This window comes from Zootoca vivipara, chromosome 7 (assembly GCF_963506605.1).
Source record: "Zootoca vivipara chromosome 7, rZooViv1.1, whole genome shotgun sequence".
Lineage (NCBI taxonomy): Eukaryota > Metazoa > Chordata > Lepidosauria > Squamata > Lacertidae > Zootoca > Zootoca vivipara.
Window position 1 is genome coordinate 41,673,961 of NC_083282.1, and position 22,092 is coordinate 41,696,052.

Below are 22,092 nucleotides of genomic sequence, written 5' to 3' on the forward strand. Positions count from 1 at the left end.
TAGAGTTCTGTCAAGAGAACAAGCTGGTCATCACAAACACTCTATTCCAACAACACAAGAGACGACTCTACACATGGATATCACCAAATGGACAGCATCAAAATCAGATTGATTATATTCTCTGCAGCCAAAGATGGAGAAGCTCCATACAGTCAGCAAAAACAAGACCTGGAGCTGACTGTAACTCAGATCATCAGCTTCTTATAGCAAAATTCCAGCTTAAACTGAAGAAAGTAGGAAAAACCACTGGGCCAGTAAGATACAATCTGAATCAAATCCCTTATGAATACACAGTGGAAGTGAGGAACAGGTTTAAGGATTTAGATTTGGTGGACAGAGTGCCTGAAGGACTATGGATGGAGGCTCGTAACATTATACAGGAGGCAGCAATGAAAACCATCCCAAGGAAAAGGAAATGCAAGAAAGCAAAATGGCTGTCCAACGAGGCCTTACAAATAGCGGAGGAGAGGAGGCAAGCAAAATGCAAGGGAGATAGGGAAAGATACAGGAAACTGAATGCAGATTTCCAAAAAACAGCAAGGAGAGACAAGAGGGTCTTCTTAAATGAGCAATGCAAAGAAATAGAGGAAAACAATAGAATGGGGAAAACCAGAGATCTGTTCAAGAAAATTGGAGATATGAAAGGAACATTTCGTACAAAGATTACCATAATCAAGGACAAAAGTGGTAAGGACCTAACAGAAGCAGAAGACATCAAGAAGAGGTGGCAAGAATACACAGAGGAATTATACCAGAAAGGTATGGAGGTCTCGTACACCCCAGGTAGTGTGGTTGCTGACCTTGAGCCAGACATCTTGGAGAGTGAAGTCAAATGGGCCTTAGAAAGCATTGCTAATAACAAGGCCAGTGGAAGTGATGATATTCCAGCTGAACTGTTTAAAATTTTAAAAGATGATGCTGTTAAGGTGCTACACCCAATATGCCAGCAAGTTTGGAAAACTCAGCAATGGCCAGAGGATTGGAGAAGATCAGTCTACATCCCAATTCCAAAGAAGGGCAGTGCCAAAGAATGCTGCAACTACCGCACAATTGCGCTCATTTCACACGCTAGCAAGGTTATGCTTAAAATTCTACAAGGCAGGCTTAGGCAGTATGTGGACCGAGAACTCCCAGAAGTGCAAGCTGGATTTCGAAAGGGCAGAGGAACCAGAGACCAAATAGCAAACATGCGCTGGATTATGGAGAAAGCTAGAGAGTTCCAGAAAAACGTCTACTTCTGCTTCATTGACTATGCAAAAGCCTTTGACTGTGTCGACCACAGCAAACTATGGCAAGTTCTTAAAGAAATGGGAGTGCCTGATCACCTCATCTGTCTCCTGAGAAATCTCTATGTGGGACAAGAAGCTACAGTTAGAACTGGATATGGAACAACTGATTGGTTCAAAATTGGGAAAGGAGTACGACAAGGTTGTATATTGTCTCCCTGCTTATTTAACTTATATGCAGAATTCATCATGCGAAAGGCTGGACTAGATGAATCCCAAGCCGGAATTAAGATTGCTGGAAGAAATATCAACAACCTCAGATATGCAGATGACACAACCTTGATGGCAGAAAGCGAGGAGGAATTAAAGAACCTTTTAATGAGGGTGAAAGAGGAGAGCGCAAAATATGGTCTGAAGCTCAACATCAAAAAAACCAAGATCATGGCCACTGGTCCCATCACCTCCTGGCAAATAGAAGGGGAAGAAATGGAGGCAGTGAGAGATTTTACTTTCTTGGGCTCCTTGATCACTGCAGATGGTGACAGCAGTCATGAAATTAAAAGACGCCTGCTTCTTGGGAGAAAAGCAATGACAAACCTAGACAGCATCTTAAAAAGCAGAGACATCACCTTGCCGACAAAGGTCCGTATAGTTAAAGCTATGGTTTTCCCAGTAGTGATGTATGGAAGTGAGAGTTGGACCATAAAGAAGGCTGATCGCCGAAGAATTGATGCTTTTGAATTATGGTGCTGGAGGAGACTCTTGAGAGTCCCATGGACTGCAAGAAGATCAAACCTATCCATTCTTAAGGAAATCAGCCCTGAGTGCTCCCTGGAAGGACGGATCGTGAAGCTGAGGCTCCAATACTTTGGCCACCTCATGAGAAGAGAAGAATCCTTGGAAAAGACCCTGATGTTGGGAAAGATTGAGGGCACTAGGAGAAGGGGACGACAGAGGACAAGATGGTTGGACAGTGTTCTCGAAGCTACGAACATGAGTTTGACCAAACTGCGGGAGGCAGTGCAAGACAGGAGTGCCTGGCGTGCTATGGTCCATGGGGTCACGAAGAGTCGGACACGACTAAACGACTAAACAACAACAAATCATGGCTAATATTATGGCAATATCTTCCAAATATTGTTTAGCTGTCTTCTACTAACATGAGTTTGACCAAACGGTGGGAGGCAGTGGAAGGCAGGAGTGCCTGGCATGCTCTGGTCCATGGGGTCACGAAGACTTGGACACGACTAAATGACTAAACAACAACATCCCTCCAAGCCACTGCCAATTGCCACAGCTTGTGGCACAAGTTTATACATTAATTACTAGATTTTTCAGATTGGGCCCAGTCTGAGAATACCTAGTTTTCTTCCTCTTAGACATTCCCCACCTCACCGCCCCACTTAATTTCTAATACAAGTGCTTTAGCAGCCAAGGTCTTGTGTGAGGGAAGGTTCAGCTATTGAAAGGTTGTAGTGGCTAATGACTAAACAATAAAAAAAACAGCTGAACTGAAGAGCTATTTCGGAAGTGCTGACAGAGAACGCACCAGTGATTTCTGCTCCTTCTTTTGGGCTGCTTGTGTAACATGCAGCACAATAAACCTGTAAGATGCTTGGCCAATTCAGATATGTGGAGTTCACATGCCTCATTGCAGAGGAAATGTGCCTGCCATGTAAATTACAACAGAAAGGGTGTGTGTGTGTGTGTGTGTTGCTTCTTTCAGTGTTCAGACCTGCATTCAGACCTACATCAGCTGCAGTGAAAAAAGGGCCACATTTACACTATACATTTAAAGACACCACTTTAAGCTTTCCAGAGTTCCCTGGGGAGAGGAAATGAGTGTTAAATGACTCTGGGAATTGTAGCTCTGTGAGGGGAAGATAGGTATCTCCTAACAACTCTCGGCACCCTTAACAAACTACAGCTCCCAGAATTCTTTGGGGGAAGCCACAATAGTTTAAAGGGTAATCATGATGCTTTAAATGTGTGCTGTGAATGTGACAATAAGGCAGCTTCCTGTGTTCTCATGTGGAACAGAGGCACAGAGGAATTCTGTACACTGCTTTCATCAGCTTCCAGAAAAAGATTAGTGTGATTTCTATGATCAGCGCATTTTCCTTTCTCTGCAAAGGGTTTATTTAATACCTGAGGTTCAGAAATCAGGGAATTGGTGCCGTAGATGCAGAATTTCTGAAGAAAGAGAGGGAGAACCATATGCAATCCCACTGTCTTTTTCTACAAGCTTCATCAAAACTGATGGTCTCTGCTGTATTTATTCCACAAGATCAAAAAGAACCCCGATTAGCTTCAGTTAAGATTGTGAAACATTTTTGTTGTTGTCAAAATGGGGAGTCTTGATAGAATTCTGTATATTCAGTTGAATACTTCTCTGGTAATTATTTCTCCATAAGACAAACAAAAGAGTTTAACTGAACATGCTGTCATTCCTTTATTTACAGTAGTGCCTTAATAGCTTTTTTAGGGTGCAAACCATTTGAGATGCAAAATTTCTTGAGAAGAGAGTATTGTGATATGATTCTCAGAAATGTTAATTGGGGTGAAGCTTAGTGCCAAAAGCAATACTGATGATAGCAAGGCAGCCAGACATATCTGTGGACCCCCTTAACTAGGAAGGGATATAGACAGGGCTGTATCTGAGGGAATAGGGGCAGCATTGATTGTTGTTGGTGGCAATTCAGTATATTTTGTCATAATTTTTTTATTGCATGTGCTAGAGCTAGTGGCTGGATCCACAGCATGGATAAGCATGTGGCAGGCAACCCATATGCCCAGGGCATTTTGTACTTCAGGCAAAACGGAAAATGCCGGCCACCCCACAGCAGCTGCTGCCTCTGTGCCTGACCATCTCCTCCGCCACTGCCCTCTGCCGCCACACACTTCTGCCACTGCCTCCTCTGTGCCTTCCCAGTGCCATGGCTTGCCGCAGATTAGGTGGCCAGGTGGGTGTGACGGCCAGATACAGAGGAAGCTGTATCTGCCACCTAAAGTTACTGCTTCACCTCGCCTCATGGGCGGGGCGGCCCTGATACCATTTCACATTTGGGGGTGTTGTTTCAAGGTCTCAGCCTCAGCTTGGGGGACTGGCATGGCCACCACACTCCCAAGTTGCTTGATATGTATCATTTCTATCCATGGTGGGCCTGAGGTTCATGCAACTCCGAGAAACTCAGGTTGGCTGGTGTATTGGGCAAAAGTCAAGTAGTCCAAGGAGCGGATCTCTATCCTATGCCAAGCCAAACTTTGTGAGATATAACTAATAAAAGTTCTGGACATTTTAACTCCTTCTCAGCCTGTTCATAATTATTTGCTCCTTTACCCAGCACCACCACTCCATGCTGCAGACACAATGTCCTCTTCTAGAAAGTCTGGCCAAGTTATATTGAAGTGGATGAGTTGAATGATGCTTATATATATACAGCTGACAAATGAAGAATTGGAAGTTATTTGGTTTCTTAACTTTCTTTTCTCTCACTTTGAAACCTTCTTCTATCTCTCCCTCTCTTTCTCCCTTCCTCCTTCTTTCTTCCTTGCTTTCTTTTTCTTTCTCCTCCCCCCTTCTTTTTCTCTTCTTTTCCTCAGGATCAATGTTTTTATTTTATCTAGATTAGCATTTTAGTTTGGACAAAAAAAGAATATTAATCTTTGTTGCTCTTTATTAATATCTAATAAAATTTTTTTTTAAAAAAAAACAGGAAGTTTTGCCAAGGCTGCCTTGGAGGTGAGCATAAGTCCTGCTTGGATAGTCTTCACTTCCTCAGTGAGCAACATGGAAACTAGGAGCAATGCTTTGCTGAGTAGCCCTAACCCTGGTGTCCATGTGTACAAAGTAAAGACCTGCAGCAAGGGGGCATTTGCACATACAGTATAATTTGTGCAGATGAAAGTTTCCCCAGAATCACAAAGAAGGCCACTTGGCAAAATTTCCTCTTGAGTATTTGCTATCAGTTTGTTTGTTTGTTTGTTTTGTGGCGCCCACGATTTAACACACAATGTATCAGAATGATGCTAGGTCTGGGGCAAAGGGAAGAATACAAAATGTTCCAGTCTGCACCCATTTGTGGACTGCCTCCACATGGAGGAGTGAAAAGGGAAGGGGGGAAGCCATGGGGGGTGGGGAGATGTGCTATTCCGGATGGTGAGTCCCACTCCTATACACCCTAAGAAATTCAATTCTATGGTTTTTCCTCCCCAATTTCTCTCCTTAAATAAGGTGGCAAATCTTGAGAGTCCATTTGCACAACCCTTTAGTGTGCAATTATTTTGTTGAAGACAAACACATATGCAACACACCCCAGCACAACACACATAATAAATCTATATCTATTTCCCAGCCTGAGAGGTTTATGCATTTGACACTCGTGGCTTCCTGGAAATTATACCCACATAAAAAACTTGTCATGTGTCAATCAGCCTGTAGGTTGACTTCAATTAAACTGGCTCATACTGCTTATGCTGGAGTGGGTGATAAGGAAAAGGCAGAGCTCCCCTCAGTGGACACTAGGGTCCTTGCAGTTGCCAGACCAAACATCTGCCATGGGAAACGTCTGCCATGCCATTTACCTCTGGGAGAGTAGCCAGAGAAACTATGAATAGCTCATCACTTTGCTCTTAAATATTTTTAGCTAATAACAAATGTATATATAAGTAGTCATCATTCTTTCCTGAATGACATTCATCAAAAAAAGCAGTTCCCATGTTGACCAATCTGCAAACTAGATAACTGGATGGTGCTTTGTGGTTATGGACTCATAAATCATTGCTGGTTTTGTGTGAGCACAAAGTTTCTGTGTTTGGACCCATAACTACTCAGCAGCATTCTGTATAAAACCACCCTGGTAAAAGTCTCTTGCAGGAGTCCAATAGTGCTCGTGTGAAGATATCCATATATTTTAGGAAGTTTCTAATTCTTCATGGTTATCATTTGTGGTGATAGTACTGCTGTGACATTGTCAATAGAAGGGGAAGACTTTCCAGTAATCTCTGAAACACAGCCTAGTGATTTTGATGTTTTTGTTCCTTTAGTCTATGACATTAATGCATTGACCTCTGTTTCCTGCACCCAGAATTTATAGCCTAAAGTAGTACACTGGAGCTACATTTCACAAGAAAATCAATCTTTCTCTTTAGTACCCAGAAGAGCAATTTAAACTTGATGGGGAGACAAAAAAATCTGATACTTATTTTTATCCTATAAATTGAAACATTTACATTTGTGTTCCTGTGCATGTGCTACTTCTCCCTCCCCTCCATAAAACCCCAAATATAGCTGTCTGGCATAATGGAATTCACTATCAAAATGGGGATAAATTTTCCTTGCTCATTCACGTATGGAAACTTTGTTCACCTTTCCTGCAACTGTGAAATTGGTTTGAAACAATGGACTGATATTTCTTCATGAGTTACTCTTTACATACCAGAGCCATTCGAATGACTACAAAATGTGTTCTCCGCAGGGAAACAAAGACAGGCATTTCCTCTATAAAATTGTGAATGTTGGTGTTGCTGAAAATGCAAGGAGAGCAGAACTCTGTGCTGAGAATTTACAGGATCCTAGCTTAGCGCTTAGAAACATAAACAATTATGAACAGAGATGTTTTGGTTTTGAACCATTCTAGCCTAAGATGCTAGACTTTCAAAGCAGGACACAACATTTTGTGATTAAATGCATCTTGACTTACCCACTTCAATGATTGACTTGAAAACATAAAAATCTATTAAGGGTAAATATTTTATGTTTTCTATCTCCTTTGAGATCTGGTACTGACAAAGGAAGAAGCCCTAGAGCTTAGAGCAGGGGTCAGCAAACTTTTTCAGCTGTGGGCCGGTCCACTGTCCCTCAGACCTTGTGAGGGGCCGGACTATATTTTAGAAAAAAAATTGAACTAATTCCTATGCCCCACAAATAACACAGAGATGCTTTTTATATAAAAGGACACATTCTACTCATGTAAAAACACACTGATTCCCAAACCATCTGCGGGCCGGATTTAGAAGGCGATTGGGCTGCATCCGGCCCCCGGCCCTTAGTTTGTGGACCCCTGGCTTAGAGGAACACTTCCCTTAGAACTTGATTGTCCATATTATATATATATTTATTTATATATATATATATAAAGACTACTGTCTGACATGGTTTCATGTAAATATGAACCATGAGACTTTTGTGAGAATCTGAAAGGCTAGATGTTTCTTATTTTCAAGTGGGACTACAGGGTGTACTGCTTTAATTATCATCATTCAGTGCAGCAAAAATGTTTTGAACATATGACCAGTTTGCTGATGCAAACATTTAAACTCTGAACCAGATTTTTCTTTTCTTTTTTGGCTTTCCTTTGACTCATGTTGTAGATGGAGCTGCTGTGTTTCTGGCTTATTTTGTCCCAACCACCCTATGAATAATGTACTAAGCTGTGACACATTTCCCCCAGAATGAAATCTGTAGGAGCATTTAAGTATGAACATGAGAAATCTAACCCAGCTTTAAGAACAATGTGTTCTGCCTAATTTGGGTATAACTTCCAGAGCACAGCTGCTGGGATTATTTAATTATGTTGATATTTAATTTGTAATAAAAGAATTGAATATTAGAATTTGAAAGGTTAGAGTGTGCATTAAAAACAACTGGAATACAATGATAAAACACATCTAGGGCAACAATTGGGGCTAATGCAACTGAACCAGGGAACATTTTCAGCATGTAAAGGGGCTGGGGTATGTGATAAAATATTTATTCAGACTCCTCATGGTGTATATTTCCACCTACTGGTTCATTGCCCCATCCCAATCATCTGGAACATTGGCAATTTTTTGTTAGATGAAGAGAAGAAAATGCATTTCTAGCAGCAATGATACCCTCATGCAGTTACCCAGATTTAACTTCATGGTGATGTACATCACTGAGAACAAACAAAGCTAGTGTTGAGCAAAGCATTGCTCTCACTTTGAATTTGCCCCGTGGTTTTATCTTGAAGCCAAATCTTGCTTGACGGCATGCTGATGCCACTGCTATTCAAGAAGAAGACCTGTTTTGAACAAAACAAAAATAGCACTGAAGCTGCCAAAAATAAAATGGAGCACTATGGTGGTAGTGGGGTTGGCTGCTTCAGAGCATGTTTTCGACACACCTTTTCTCTGTAGTGGCTTTTGTGAAAAATCTTGCCTTAAAGTTCCCTTTAAAGGAGGAGCTGAATTTCATGGGGAAGACTGTTTACAAAAGCCGCCTAATCCCAAATTCATTGTCTCATAGTTTTGGGAGTATCCTCATGGTATCATAATCAGTTACAGTAATTTCAGGATTATGAAGTATATGCACAACTATTTGTACCGATTGTGAAACCATAATAATGCAATCTCTGCTAGGATCTTAGCGGTTACGACTATGATTTTCAAATGGCAATTTCAGAACAGAAACTTGAAATTAGTATTAGCTAAGATTGTAGAAAATAATAAAACATAGAAAGCCACCTTATACCAATACAGATCATTGGTTGATCTCAGTATTGTTGACACTGACTTGACAGTGACTCTCCAGGGTTTTGGGCAGGGGATATTTCCCAGCCCTGCCTGAGATCAAACCTAGGACTTTGTACATGAAAAGCATATACTCCATCACTGACCTGCAGTGCTTCCCCAGTGTCATACATTTGTCCATAAACCTTGGTTTGTATCATAAGAACCACAAGTGGGTTTTTACTCATTGACTAGTGCTTTTTTGCCTTCTCCTTACTGCAACTCACTGAGCTCCCAAGAAGCAACTCCTGTGGGTCAAAGCAGGCTGCAGCTACAGGAGGAATAAAAAATAATAATCAGAGACTCACTCCACAGGTACCTTCTAGTTGTGCTGGGCTCTGTTGGATCAAAGCCATTAGATTTTCTTTTGTGGTTATTTTGAGCACGTCGTCGTCCACACAGATTAGAAGCTACGCGTGGAGTGAATAAATGTCATGACAAAATGGTACAAGGAAAGATTGCTCAATAGATTAATCCCTCAAAATTAAAAAGCAGGAACACTATGTAGCTGTGTTCCCTTTGAGGCATCCTGATTAACTGGATACATTGTTACCTTTTAGAGCAAATTACTGAAAGGAGGTTTGGAGAGATTGAACTAGCTGCCCCCTTTCTGTCAAGACACAAATGTTTGCTTCCTCCTTTTTCATTAAACAGTATCTACTGGGATCTGTTATTTTCCCATCTGTTTATTCCGTTTTGAATAATTTAAATAGAATGGAGATTTCTGTTTGACACATGCATATGATTTTCAGAAAGTTAAATGGTGACATCAAGATAGGTCAAATTAAAACCTGTCAGATACCAAATGTACCAAATCCATGATGCAATTATTGAAGCGTGGAATATACACAGCCTTGTCAGTAGGCACTGGACACACAAACAGACCCCTTGAGACAAATGTTTTGATGGCCTTCATCTCAACAATGATGCCATTAAAATGGAAACACCAAGTAAGAAAGCAGGCTAGTAGTGCAAAAGGATGGAGCAAAACCTGATTTTGATGAAGATTTTGAATTTATTATAGGTACGCAAAGGATAAGTTGGCTGAATAGCACCCCAAAATTATAATGAAAAATTGGGATGGGGAAAATAGGTATTACAGCTTTTAGTTAAAAAATGGTTCAACAGACTGATTTTATAGCATGAGGCTCTTAGCCATAGCTGCCAAGTTTTCCCTTTTCTTGTGAGGAAGCCTACTCAGCATAATGGAAAATCCCTTTAAAAAAGGGATAACTTGGCAGCTATGCTCTTAGCCGTGGGTTGTGCCCCACATAAGGCAAAATATTTCTGCATTGCAGGGGTTGGACTAGATGGCTCTTGTGGTCCCTTCCAACTCTACAATTCTATGAAACTTGGCAGTGTATGAGAGGTTAGGATGAGTATGGTCCATACCACATTTGAGGTGGAAAGCATAATAAATGGTGTCTTATGAATGAGCTAAATGTGTGGTGATCAAGTTTGAGAAGTGGAAAGGTGGTATGCTGATTTCTTACACAAACTTTGCTGGAGTAGTTTTGAAGGAAAAATTCTCTATAATGTATCTTTTCGGAAATCGTGTTAGGTCAAGGGGAACATTTAGTATGTGTCATTGCCATGAGCATGAACATGTTTGCAGTTTTAAAGGCATTTTTTTATTATTATTCAATGGGGGTTTATAAGGAAAGACCCTGCAAGTGCCTGTTGTGGCAGAAGGTTATGTTCAGGGGAGAGGGATGAATGAAATGTTGAGTGAATGACAAGCAGAGAGGGTTGGTTGGAATATGGCCATTAGTGTAGCTCTTTGAAGGACAGAAAAAGACAAGTGGGGAGAGGGACAGATGAGAGACAGAGATGGAAATATTCACAGACTAGGCCTATCAGCCTTGAAGTGTTTACAATTCAGGTAGCCAAGAGGTTAGAAATTTCAGGTGTGAAAATATACTGGGGGAATAGTTTGTAAGGCAAGAGGGGAGTGGAAAATATAACTGAGATGCACTGCAGCTACATTCCTGACAGCAGCTTTTGAAGGCACAGAAAAGCCTTCAAACTAAAATGGAGAGAAGGGAGATTTAGGGCTCAACTGTGTTGCTCTATATGTGTACCTGCTGAATATCCTCTTTTTTTAGTGCAACCTGTAAGGTTAAAAAGGTAAAGGGACCCCTGACCATTAGGTCCAGTCGTGACCGACTCTGGGGTTGCGTGCTCATCTCGCATTATTGGCCGAGGGAGCCGGCGTATAGCTTCCAGGTCATGTGGCCAGCATGACAAAGCCGCTTCTGGCAAACCAGAGCAGCACATGGAAACGCCGTTTACCTTCCCGCTGTAGCGGTTCCTATTTATCTACTTGCATTTTGACGTGCTTTCGAACTGCTAGGTTGGCAGGAGCTGGGACCAAGCAACGGGAGCTCACCCCGTCACAGGGATTCGAACCGCCGACCTTCTGATCAGCAAGCCCTAGGATCAGTGGTTTAACCACAGTGCCACCTGGGTCCTCTTTTTTTAGTGCAACCTGTAAGGTTAGGTGTGACAATTGAACTAAACAAGAACAACAACCATCTAGCCACTATGCTCCTGTACCTTTCACATTCATAGAAGGTGCAGAAATCTTCCTGGATGATTGCAAGGCACATGAAACTGCATGACCCCTTGCCCTGTGGACTAATTATTACAGGTAGAGAAGTAGCGGCCTGTAAAAGTTGGCAACCCCAATAAAGACACAGGAGCCTAGTTAAGAAAAAAAAATATTGGCAACCCTTATTTATAACCTCTTCTTTAAAAATGAGCTGGTTGTTAGAGGCAGAAAGGCAGCCGGAGTCATTAGAGCAGGCATCCCCAAACTTCGGCCCTCCAGATGTTTTGGACTACAGTTCCCATCTTCCCCGACCACTGGTCCTGTTAGCTAGGGATCATAGGAGCTTTAGGCCAAAACATCTGGAGGGCCGCAGTTTGGGGATGCCTACATTAGAGGTTTGCAGCCCATTAAACATAGGAGGCTGGTGGGGATGGGGGAAGTTGGCAACCCATATTTCCAACCTTTCCCCCTTGTTTAAAAAAGGAGGCAGCTGTTATAGGTAGAAAAGCAATGGCAACCAGTAAAAGCTGAAACACCTTTAAAGAACTAATCACATGATGTGATACCATACAGTACTATATCAGTATTGCCTAAATAATATGTCTGTTAACAGCTGTCTTTTCCCAGCATTTTGGGGAGTGAGCACGAAAAGCCCTTAATACAACTTGTTAAACTGAAAGGTTTTTTTTGTTAATTGAATTTATCCATTGCCTTTGCTGTTCTTTCTGACAGCAGCAAAGTAAGAGATTAACAGAGTCATTCTAAACTTGAATTCTGCCAGCTGAATGGATGTAGGTTTTAGCAGAAGTCCTGCTACAGAGGTTGAGGAGCAGATAAACTGTCTCCACACAAAAATATGTGGTGATACATTGCATGGTTGTTCTGCAAGCAAAGATAAACTGAAACAGAATGGATTTGAGGGCAGGATGTGGACAGCACAGGGTAGGAGCACACTCACACTGTATCAATGGTACCAGGAAATGGTGGGGGAACTGAGTGAATTTGAGCTAGCAGTGAATTTCCTGCTCTACATTGTGTCCGCTTTGCAGACTATACCACAGAGCTCTCTTGCTGCTGCTTTTGCCTAGTTTGAAGGTGGCTTATTGTGAAATTTACTTGTGCTTGTTTGAAACTGTAACCTCTGCTTCATAGAATGATAAGTCAGGTTTTGTTAAAAGTGTAACTAAATTTGCCAAAGTCCTCTTTCTGGCCATTTGGGAGAGGAGTTGGGCAGGGGAGCATGTGAGCCTAAGGCTTTCAGCAGCCCTTTGCTTGTTTGTGTTTATAGCACTACCAAACCATGGTTTCATAGCTCCTTTATGGACAGGGAATTGTTCTAGGAATGTAATTTGATAGGTTATTGGAGGTCCGAGGTTAGACATACATGAGCCAAGTATGCTGGGTTTCTTCACAGGGTTCCAAGCCTCTTCCTCAGAGAAAGTCTTCTCAAAGTCTGGGTCAGGTGGGAACCAGACTATTGGAAACCGTTTGGAATCCTACAACATTTGGAGGGCCATAGGTTCCCCATCCCTGTCTTAGAGTAGCAATGTCCCATTTGACACAATTTTTAAAAAAGTTATTTGCATGGCTTGACACTAATTTCCAACACAAGAAAACGATTGCCCTACCCTGGCTTCAAGAAAACACCCTCTATTGGTATTAAATAAATTGATCTGTGTTTTTGGCTTGAAAATTGTGTAAACCTTATTTCTGTTATCAATAATACTTCCATAAACAAACAGTGGTTGATCAATATCCTATTACTGCTATAGGCAGATGCACTTTGTTTCTAATTAGAAATTCATTGAATTGCAAGGCCCACCTTCCCAACAAATCGCAGGCCCTAAATGTTAATAATTGCTTTCCCTAATCTATACTTTTTCTGTCCGAATGCTTTTCCTGTTATTTAGTATTATTTAATATTACACAGAGGCTGAGTCTGACAACAAAGAAGCAGTTCTTCCAGGCTGAAGTTGTAATCCATATCCTATATAGATTCTTTTCCTAGTGCTAATAGCACCACATGTGGCCCTTATTGTTTTTATTCTGTTTATTCTTTCTTTGAAATAAATAGCTGTTTAACACAGATTTTATTAGCTCCTGCTGCTTATTTCTCACATTCAGGCCTAATTCTCTGTTTGTGGCACTAGGGTGATCTGTATTGGTATTATAGTAATTGATGTCACAAACACAGCAATAAGGCTGCGACTTTGTAATTTTACCTAATAAAAACTCCAGGCCACAGGAAAATCTCCATGTTATATGTGCACCGAAACAAAGCTTTTAACATTTTTAAAGCAACTTCAGGAGGACTAGAACTTCAATTTGCACAGGCCTGCCAGATGGTTAAAGGTTGTTTCTAAATGAATGGCCTTGACTAACTGGTTCACACCATTTTTAAAAAGATCATAGTAATTCAGTTCAGTTAATATTTGAGATCTCTTAAGGGAAGTAACATGTTTTTATTGATCAAGTAGCATAGAGAGGAAGATACGGAAGCCATTTTACACATATTGAGTCCAATTGGGGAACTGAAATTCAATTTAGTTTATATTTAAAGGTGAAGCTACCCATTTTTCACTTTTCAAAACAATATGAGGGCTGAAACTTATCCATCCTTCAAAATTCACATTTTTCAAAATCAAAAAATTTCCATTCTCTAGGGAAATAATGTGTATAAAAATGAATATACTAGGGCAAACTGTACATAAGCTGCATATGTTAGTAAAAATATCTTACAAAAATGTGCATAGTAGGAGAAATTGTTCTGCAAGATAGGTAAAATTGCATACAAACATGTGTTAGGAGAAAATCACATTGAAATGCTGGTGAATTTTCAATACTTTTTTTTTAAAAAAAATCAAACTGATGTGGTAGTGTGGAGAGCTTAACTTTAGATTGGAAAAATCAGAGAGACAAAAACAGAGAGACAAAATCTGACACATTTGCCCATGCCCAGTGCATTTTTCCAGGGGGTACTCAAGGGTATGCAATACTGGCACTTTTTTTTTTTTTGCTAAAAAGTGTGGCACTTACTGTAACAATTTCATGGTGACTACCGACACCTATTTTATTTTCCTGGAAGAAAAGCACTGCCCATGCCTAGGTCCAATCTCATGACAGGAGTGTGCTTAGTCCTCTTGAAAACATCAGTGCTTGGGGCTGCAGTCCTATACCTATGGCACATAAAGGTAAAGGTAAAGGGACCCCTGACCATTAGGTCCAGTCGTGACCGACTCTGGGGTTGCGCGCTCATCTCGCATTATTGGCCGAGGGAGCCGGCGTATAGCTTCTAGGTCATGTGGCCAGCATGATAAAGCCGCTTCTGGCAAACCAGAGCAGCACATGGAAACGCCGTTTACCTTCCCGCTGTAGCGGTTCCTATTTATCTACTTGCATTTTGACGTGCTTTCGAACTGCTAGGTTGGCAGGAGCTGGGACCAAGCAACGGGAGCTCACCCCGTCACAGGGATTCGAACCGCCGACCTTCCGATCGGCAATCCCTAGGCTCAGTGGTTTAACCACAGCGCCACCTGGGTCCTATGGCACATACCTGGATGTAAACTCTGTTGTAATCAATGGAGCTTGCCTCTGAATAAGATATACATGGGATTGTATTGTCACAGTGTCCTTCCCCCCTGATATCAGTGGGAGTTTGTTAGCCTTCTCCAGACCGTGTCAACTCTGTAATGCAAGAGATGTAGAACCCTTACTTTCTACATTACCATCAGCATGAAACAGTCTTTCCCAAGATAATGCACTAGTTTAATGCAATTTCAACCCCAGTTTTAATATTTTCAAATGTTGAATGATGCAATTAATCATACTCACCAGTTTCCCAAACATTTTGATTTCTGAATAACTGGACCACTATCCTACTCTAAATGAATAAAATGAGAGTCAGGATTACTAAACCACAGAGGTTACAGTGTATAGTCAGGTTTTCTTTCCCTTGATAAAGCAGGAATGGCCCCACAGTACATATTTAATCATGTAGCAGGAACCATTAAAAGAAGTGTGGCTTTCAAAGCCTTAAGAGCCCAGTTTCTCGCTCTGTACTGCCTGTCTGAAAAAGAAAGTGTTGAATTTGATATTGATATTTCTTTTCATTTAAGCTCCATCCATTATTCCTGGTAGTGAACTTGTAGGACTGTGCCTTTATGTTTGAACTAAAAAACAACAACAACCAGTCTTCCTTTGGGGAGTAAGTACCATTCAGATTTGAGAAGTCTGATTTTATGATTTCCTATTCCCTTAATCATTTCTTTGCCAACCTGTACTTGCTCAGCTATTTTAATCTTTCTTCTTGAATTGATCTTGTAGCACCTGATACCTTTCAACACTTTTCACTGAACTGATTTCTAATTTGTTATATTGGAATCGATTTAAGTGTTTTCCTGTGCTTTTAACAAGTAGTAAGATTCACCATATTCCTCCAGTTCAGGGTCGTCACAGGAGAGGAAGCCTTTAAACATTTGCTATTGCTGTCAAGAGAAAAAACACTGAAGAGTTTTCTCTTATGTGCTTATGAGCTAAATCAGATTCACAGCTCCACATTCCACAATATGTCCAAAATTACGATTATTGCTTGAAAAACTTGCCTTGTGAATATTCAGGACCTCCACCATGGTAATCATTCCCAGTTTGACCTCATTCAGATATGCTGTCCCAGCCAAGGGTTTTCATAAATTGGATTTCTTCCATGTTGTTTATTTTTTTTCTTGACCTTACTGTTGGGTTGACCCGGAAAGAAAGTAGTCATATCCAACTGATACATGGATGGTGAGCCTGTGGCCCTTCAGATGTGGGATCAACTCCCTTCAAGTCAAGAATGATGCAAGTTGTGTGATAAGAGTGATAAATTATATTTCAGCATTCCACCCTGAGCAAGTGGATGAAAATTTGAGCATGGGGAGACATCACTGGTTTTGCTGTTTGGCTGTTCTGAAAAACAAGATCTCATTCTTCAAATGGAAGCTGTTGTGTCACAAATTAGAATGCCTTTAAAAAAACAAAAAAAATATTAGGTGGGATGAGTTGTTGCATAGGCACATCCACTGGTTCAACCCTGGTTTTGACCCTGAATGCTAAAATGTTTAAGACTACAGCCATATGCAAATGGCATCTTGAAATGTTCTATTGTATTTGTGGGCAGAAAAAGTAGGAGAGGGCATTTCTCTGGTGGGGGAGTAATCCAACAATTTCTTGTGGGTTTGGGTGCCTACCAGTAGCAGCAGCACAGCTTCTTATTTGTTCCTGAGGTTTTTTAGTTGCTACTATTTTTGCTGCCATTGTAAATGGCAGGAGGAGCACCAACTATATTGGCAGCCTAACCACAATCTTGCATCTGCCGCAATGCTCTAGATCTAGCATCCTTCTGGGGTATTGTGGTGGGGTGGTGGTGGCTGCCACACACACACACAGTGGTGAATTTTCAGAGAAAATTGTGCAAAGTGGGTTTTTGGGGGTCGAGCAAAAGGAAAATGACTGAGAAATTTCAGCTAACTTTAAGACCAACCTTCTGATGTGCAAAATTTGCAAGTGTGAGCAGGGATGGGGGCAGAGTATAAGTAAAGAATGAGAGAAAGAGGAGATAATTTCATTTTTATGTGCTTCCAAAACTCAGTCATTGCCCAATTATTGCTTTGTACCTTGCTAATGGATATTATACATTGAGGAATTGATGATAAGAATCTTTATAATCAGGATTATAATCAGGATTAATCCTATCATTGGCCACACTGAGCCACATGGCTCAGATGGTGGGCTATGCACCTCTTATCTGCTGCCTGCAGGGAGAAATACTACCCTGGCTGGACAACTAGCCACTGGCATTATTACTGCCACCAATGATTCTTCCTTCCTCCCAGTCGCCACTCCACTGTTGCTGCTGCCCACAACCCAATCCTCTCTGGGGAACCTATCTTGTGCATTTTTCTGAGTGCACAGCCCTTCCTCAGACTGATGCATTGTTGATGAGGTCACACCAGAGACTACTATGCTGCCGCCATATTGCAATGATGCTAAAAAGTGTCTGTTAATCTCTGATTTTAACATTTTCGTATGGTTTTTGTTGTATGGCTTTATGTATGATTGCTTCAAACCACTCCGATATATTTTATGAATAGTGCCAAATAAATAATTTTACAAATAAATAAATAGTGTACTGCTTTAAGTATCTTTGCATTTTAAATTTAAAGTAACTTTAAACAGTATTTGCTGCCATCATGGCAAAGTGACAGTGGTGAAGTCACTCTGGAGTGACTTCACCCATAATGCCTTGCCTTGAGAGAAGATATCATTCCCAAGCGAGGCATTGAGTTCACCCTGTGCTCCAATTCCTTATGCATCAGCAAAAAGGTAGCAATAAGGAAGAGCTGGGATTCTGCCACAGGTAGAGTTTGACTTATATATTGCATGTTTGTGCGAGCTTTGCCATTATACTGTGGAAATAGCAGGAGTGTATAGGGATAGTTTTGTTTCCAATAGTCATTAAACTGCCCATATATGTTCTTTTGTATTATTCATATTGGCCTCTGCTTTTGAACCATGACTGGAAATACAAAGATGTAGGAAGTGTATAGGAAGATGACTGATCAGATGCTTCTGGAAATTCACAAAAGCTCCTACAGAGAGTGTTCACATTTTATTGGAATCCACCTACACACCTGCATTATTGATAATAAAATCCACACAAAGTAATAGGCATGGGTAGTTGAGTTTTACTAAGATCCCTGCCAAGTGTCAACAAGATGAGTGGCACATTTTATCATGATCCAATGATACATTTGCAACTAATAATAGAGGGCAAAGGAAGTGTGAGATTCTGCTGTATTACATGAATAAAGATCTGTTGGAGGGGTTAGTTGAAAGAATTTATTATTTAGTGCTTGAGTGTGATAACATTTTATGTTTTTAATTATCAGAGCATCTGTTTAAAGGGAACAGAAATGGCATTTTTGTCTTGATCAGAAGGTAAATCCAAATTGTACTGCAGGGTGTTGTGGCACTCCAACTAAGGAATATCCAACCAGAGAAAAAATGTAGAAAATTCATCAAGAGAACTTAATTTCTCCGAGTTTGATAACTTAACATTTTGGGGAAAACATGCTACACTTCCTTGTCTGGATCAAGAACTGATTGCAGTTGCATGTAATTTGATGATAGTGTTAATGAGGAAACAGTTCTAGGTGTCAGTATCACTAGGCATCTTTGTACTGGGCTTCTTTTCACAAAATGTACTGAACAATCTGTGGTACCTTTACACGTGGGTAGAGTTGGTTAATGTACCAAGAAGAAATAAGAGTGGGGCAGGAGAACATCTTGCAGATAATCTAGCCTTAAATGAATTAGTTAATTTACACAAAAAATAATTCCTTCTTTGCACTCTTCCAATTCACCCTGAGTTAATTAAGGTTAGAATTAAATAGAAAAAAGTCAGCAAATATCTCCAAGGGCATCAATACTAAGGAAAAGAAGTAAGTGCTGAGAGAGAGAAAGAGAGGGAATATATGCCAGTATAAAAGGTTAAAAGAACGTTGAAAGTTTAAAGTCTTAAGTCAGGAAAAGTTAGTGAAGAAGTAAGCAATGAAAATTTTTTAAGGTCAGCTTAGAATTACAATTTAGAACTATTCAGCAACAAATCTAATAAAGACAGTTTTAGAGCCTAATAAAAGTTTGGCTACCATACTGAAATGAACAGTGCTCAATGGCATATGCTGGTGGGTTGTGTCAGTATAATGGGTTCAACTCTGAGGGGTTAGAACAGCTCAACATTCTGGCTCAATTGGAGAAAGGTGGCTCCCATGGTAGTAGAAAGATAAATTGAGGTGTTGAGGAGATTTGTTTTAGTTTTTGTTCTAAATGCTGGTTCATATGGAATTCCTATGGAGTGAGGGTAAAAAAAAGTACTTGATACAACATGAATTATTTTTGTTCTAAAATTTCCCTGTGTTAAAGGCAACCACTTGATAAGAGTCGTGTGTGTGTGTGTGTCACATCGTAGCCCATATACAGTATTAAAAAATAGTTCAGTTCTTTCTTAATAGGTATGTTTTGGTTTAGGAATGTATTTCTAAGAAGTCAGATAGCTTGGCATCTTATGAATCTGGCCTCCCACCCCAAGGTAATTTGGGTTTAAATATTGTTGTGGGAGGGGACCTGTTGGAAGACATAGAAAGGCTGACCTAAGTAAAGCAGTGATTCAAAGTTGTCCACAATGTTCTCCTTCTTGTACAAACAGGAGACAGCCAACCTTGCACCATTAGTGTCCTTTCATGGACATGAATTATATCTTATGTTCAGTCGCAAGTAGGAACTAAGCACACTTGACTGTCAGTGAAGTTCATATACTATCGAATGAATTTCATTTGGCATTCAACTGCAGAGTCACTAAGTTTCAATCCATTTAGATGAGGCCTTGAAAGAGTAAAATGTTGGGAAAGACAAACTTTTCAGTTTAGTGTTCATGCAGGCATGCTTCCATTTTCAAGGACTTCCAAGTGTCACCAAAAGAATAGAGACAGCGTAATGATGAGAATTAGATTAGAAGTGGATCAATAGACCTGACAATAAATGAAAGCAACACAGACATTATTGAGCAAATTAGGAAAGATAAATTAAAGTGGACAGTATATTCTGCAATGCCAGTTCTACACAAATGTTGGACGAAGAGAGTTTAGAAGGATAACTATTAGGAAGTGTAAGGAAAAAGAAGTAAATGGCTGTAACATTCGAATGATGAAGGGCGGGGGAACTCTCTAAGCTGCAGTGAATGTCAAACGAATGCTGAATGCACCAAAATAAATGAATTGTCAATGTGAATAGCACTAGTAGTTTCTTAGAATTTAGTTACCTACCATTGATTGGTGATGAGTGCACAGTGACATACTTAATGACATTTTCAGAGGTGATGTGAGAACAGCTTCCATGTGGTTGGATTCCACACCTCTCTAGAACCATGTGACTTAGTTCCTGCCCTCTTTTCTCCTCCAAGCTTTCCCAGTTGGATGAATAGGTCTCTGCTGTTTGGTGTCCTTTTTATTGTTTCTTAACACTAAACACTGTTTTAGTTTATTATGTTTTGTACATTGTCTTGAGATATATATGTGAAAGGTGATTGATTGATTGATTGATTGCTATATGTTGCCAGAATGGTAACGGGAGCCATGCAAAAGTAACTTCAATGCTGTTCTGGTCATGAAGTGGGCCTCAATGTTTATAGTTCTGCTTCCTTGTTCTCTGTATTGTTTTCCTGCAAGTGCCTTTATTGTGTCCAATGGCACGAAGCTTCTGGAAGGATAGTTACAGGATCAGTTATTTGTGGTAACAACAAAGCCCTTGATTATCCAAGGCCTCTTTCTCTCACTTTTAATTAACTTCTATCTCATTTACTTCTCCACTGTGAGAATAAGGTGTTATTTTATTTTTTATAAAAAAGATAAGGATGCTAACTTGTGCCACAGAATCCTGCACATCAGTACCATTCTTTAAATCATATAACATCCTTTGCCGATGTGTTAAACGTTTCCTTGGTTTGACAAAGGTTGTTAAATCTAAGCAGACATGCATATGTGCATTTTTACCACTAAATTAATTACCAACACTCTAAAAGAGTGCAAGAGAGAAGGCATTCAAAGGGCTGGGCACGGTACACATGGCTTCCATCCAAAAGAATAACATTGAGCCATGTAAGTCATAATTAATTCTATTGCAAATGTCAGAACACTTGCTTGGCATGTCTAAGCTGACCTACTAAAATTAGCCATCTTTCAGCAACTCCTTTTATCATTTGTTTTTCAGCAACAGCGGCAACTTGACCTCTTGACTATAACCAACCCTGGTGAGTAAGCCACAAGGCTCAGCTCTTTTTATGTTTTCTTAAAGAGATGGTTGTCTGAATGTGTCTCTTTCTCCCCTCCCTGACATGCAAAATGAAAAACACTGTTCACCAGAAAATCTTTAACATAATAACAACTGACAGCTATATTGTGCTTGGTAAAGCCGCGGGCAGTTATCCGTTCACAGAGCTGCCTCTTCAGACCTTTACTCTGTGAATTTGAGTGCTGATATTTCTTTAAGCCTCCTGGGGTTACTGTTAGTGGTATGTCTGCAGGGTAGATATGCTATAATTCACAATGTATGTTCAAGTATCACAGAAGCATTCCATTTAACTCTCTGCAGTGGTAAACTTAGATATTTACTAAAGAACAGAGGGAGCCGATATTATCATTGCTCACTGTTGGAGAGAGAAAGAGAGAGAGAATGTGTTTGTCATCTTGAAATATATATTATTAAAAAATACTACATTAAAAATAAAATGTTTCTGAAAACCAAACCGCTTTCTGAAGAACATACTAGCATGGCTATTATTAAGTGCTACTTGTCTGTTTAGTATGGTGGAGATTAATCATGCCAATAGTGTTCATATAAGTTTTGTTTGTTTCCTGCTAAGTGCTCAAAACAAGAGAACTGGCCATGGGGGATGAAGGTTGGATGACTCTGCTTAGCAGATACAGGATATTGCAGTAGCTGCATGGCGCACCCCGTTCTGTGTCGCCGTAGCTAAGCATTGGAGTAAGTCTGAGTTGTGGGTAATAAATAGAAAAAAACTGAAAGCTGATACCATGTAGCATTAATGGCAAGGATCCAAATCCAAAGCATTTGGCTTCTTCTTATACCCTCTGAGAGAATAGTGATCATGGTGCATTGGAGGGTTAGAGCTAAAGGAGGCTAAAGGAGGCCTTGAGACCTTGTATTGTCTTGTGCAAAGCTTCTGGCATA

The 22,092-nt window shown here is 40.4% G+C and overlaps 1 protein-coding gene across 2 annotated transcripts in view; it reads left to right on the plus strand.

The window, feature by feature from the left end:
• The window catches only part of BEND5 (BEN domain containing 5), a 730,611-nt gene that overhangs the window by 320,594 nt on the left and 387,925 nt on the right, over positions 1-22,092 (plus strand). For both annotated transcript variants that reach the window (XM_060276914.1, XM_035121552.2), the window contains exon 6: positions 21,112-21,151. In XM_060276914.1, coding sequence (XP_060132897.1) covers positions 21,112-21,151 — 40 coding nt within the window. The remainder of the gene's footprint in view (positions 1-21,111; positions 21,152-22,092) is intronic.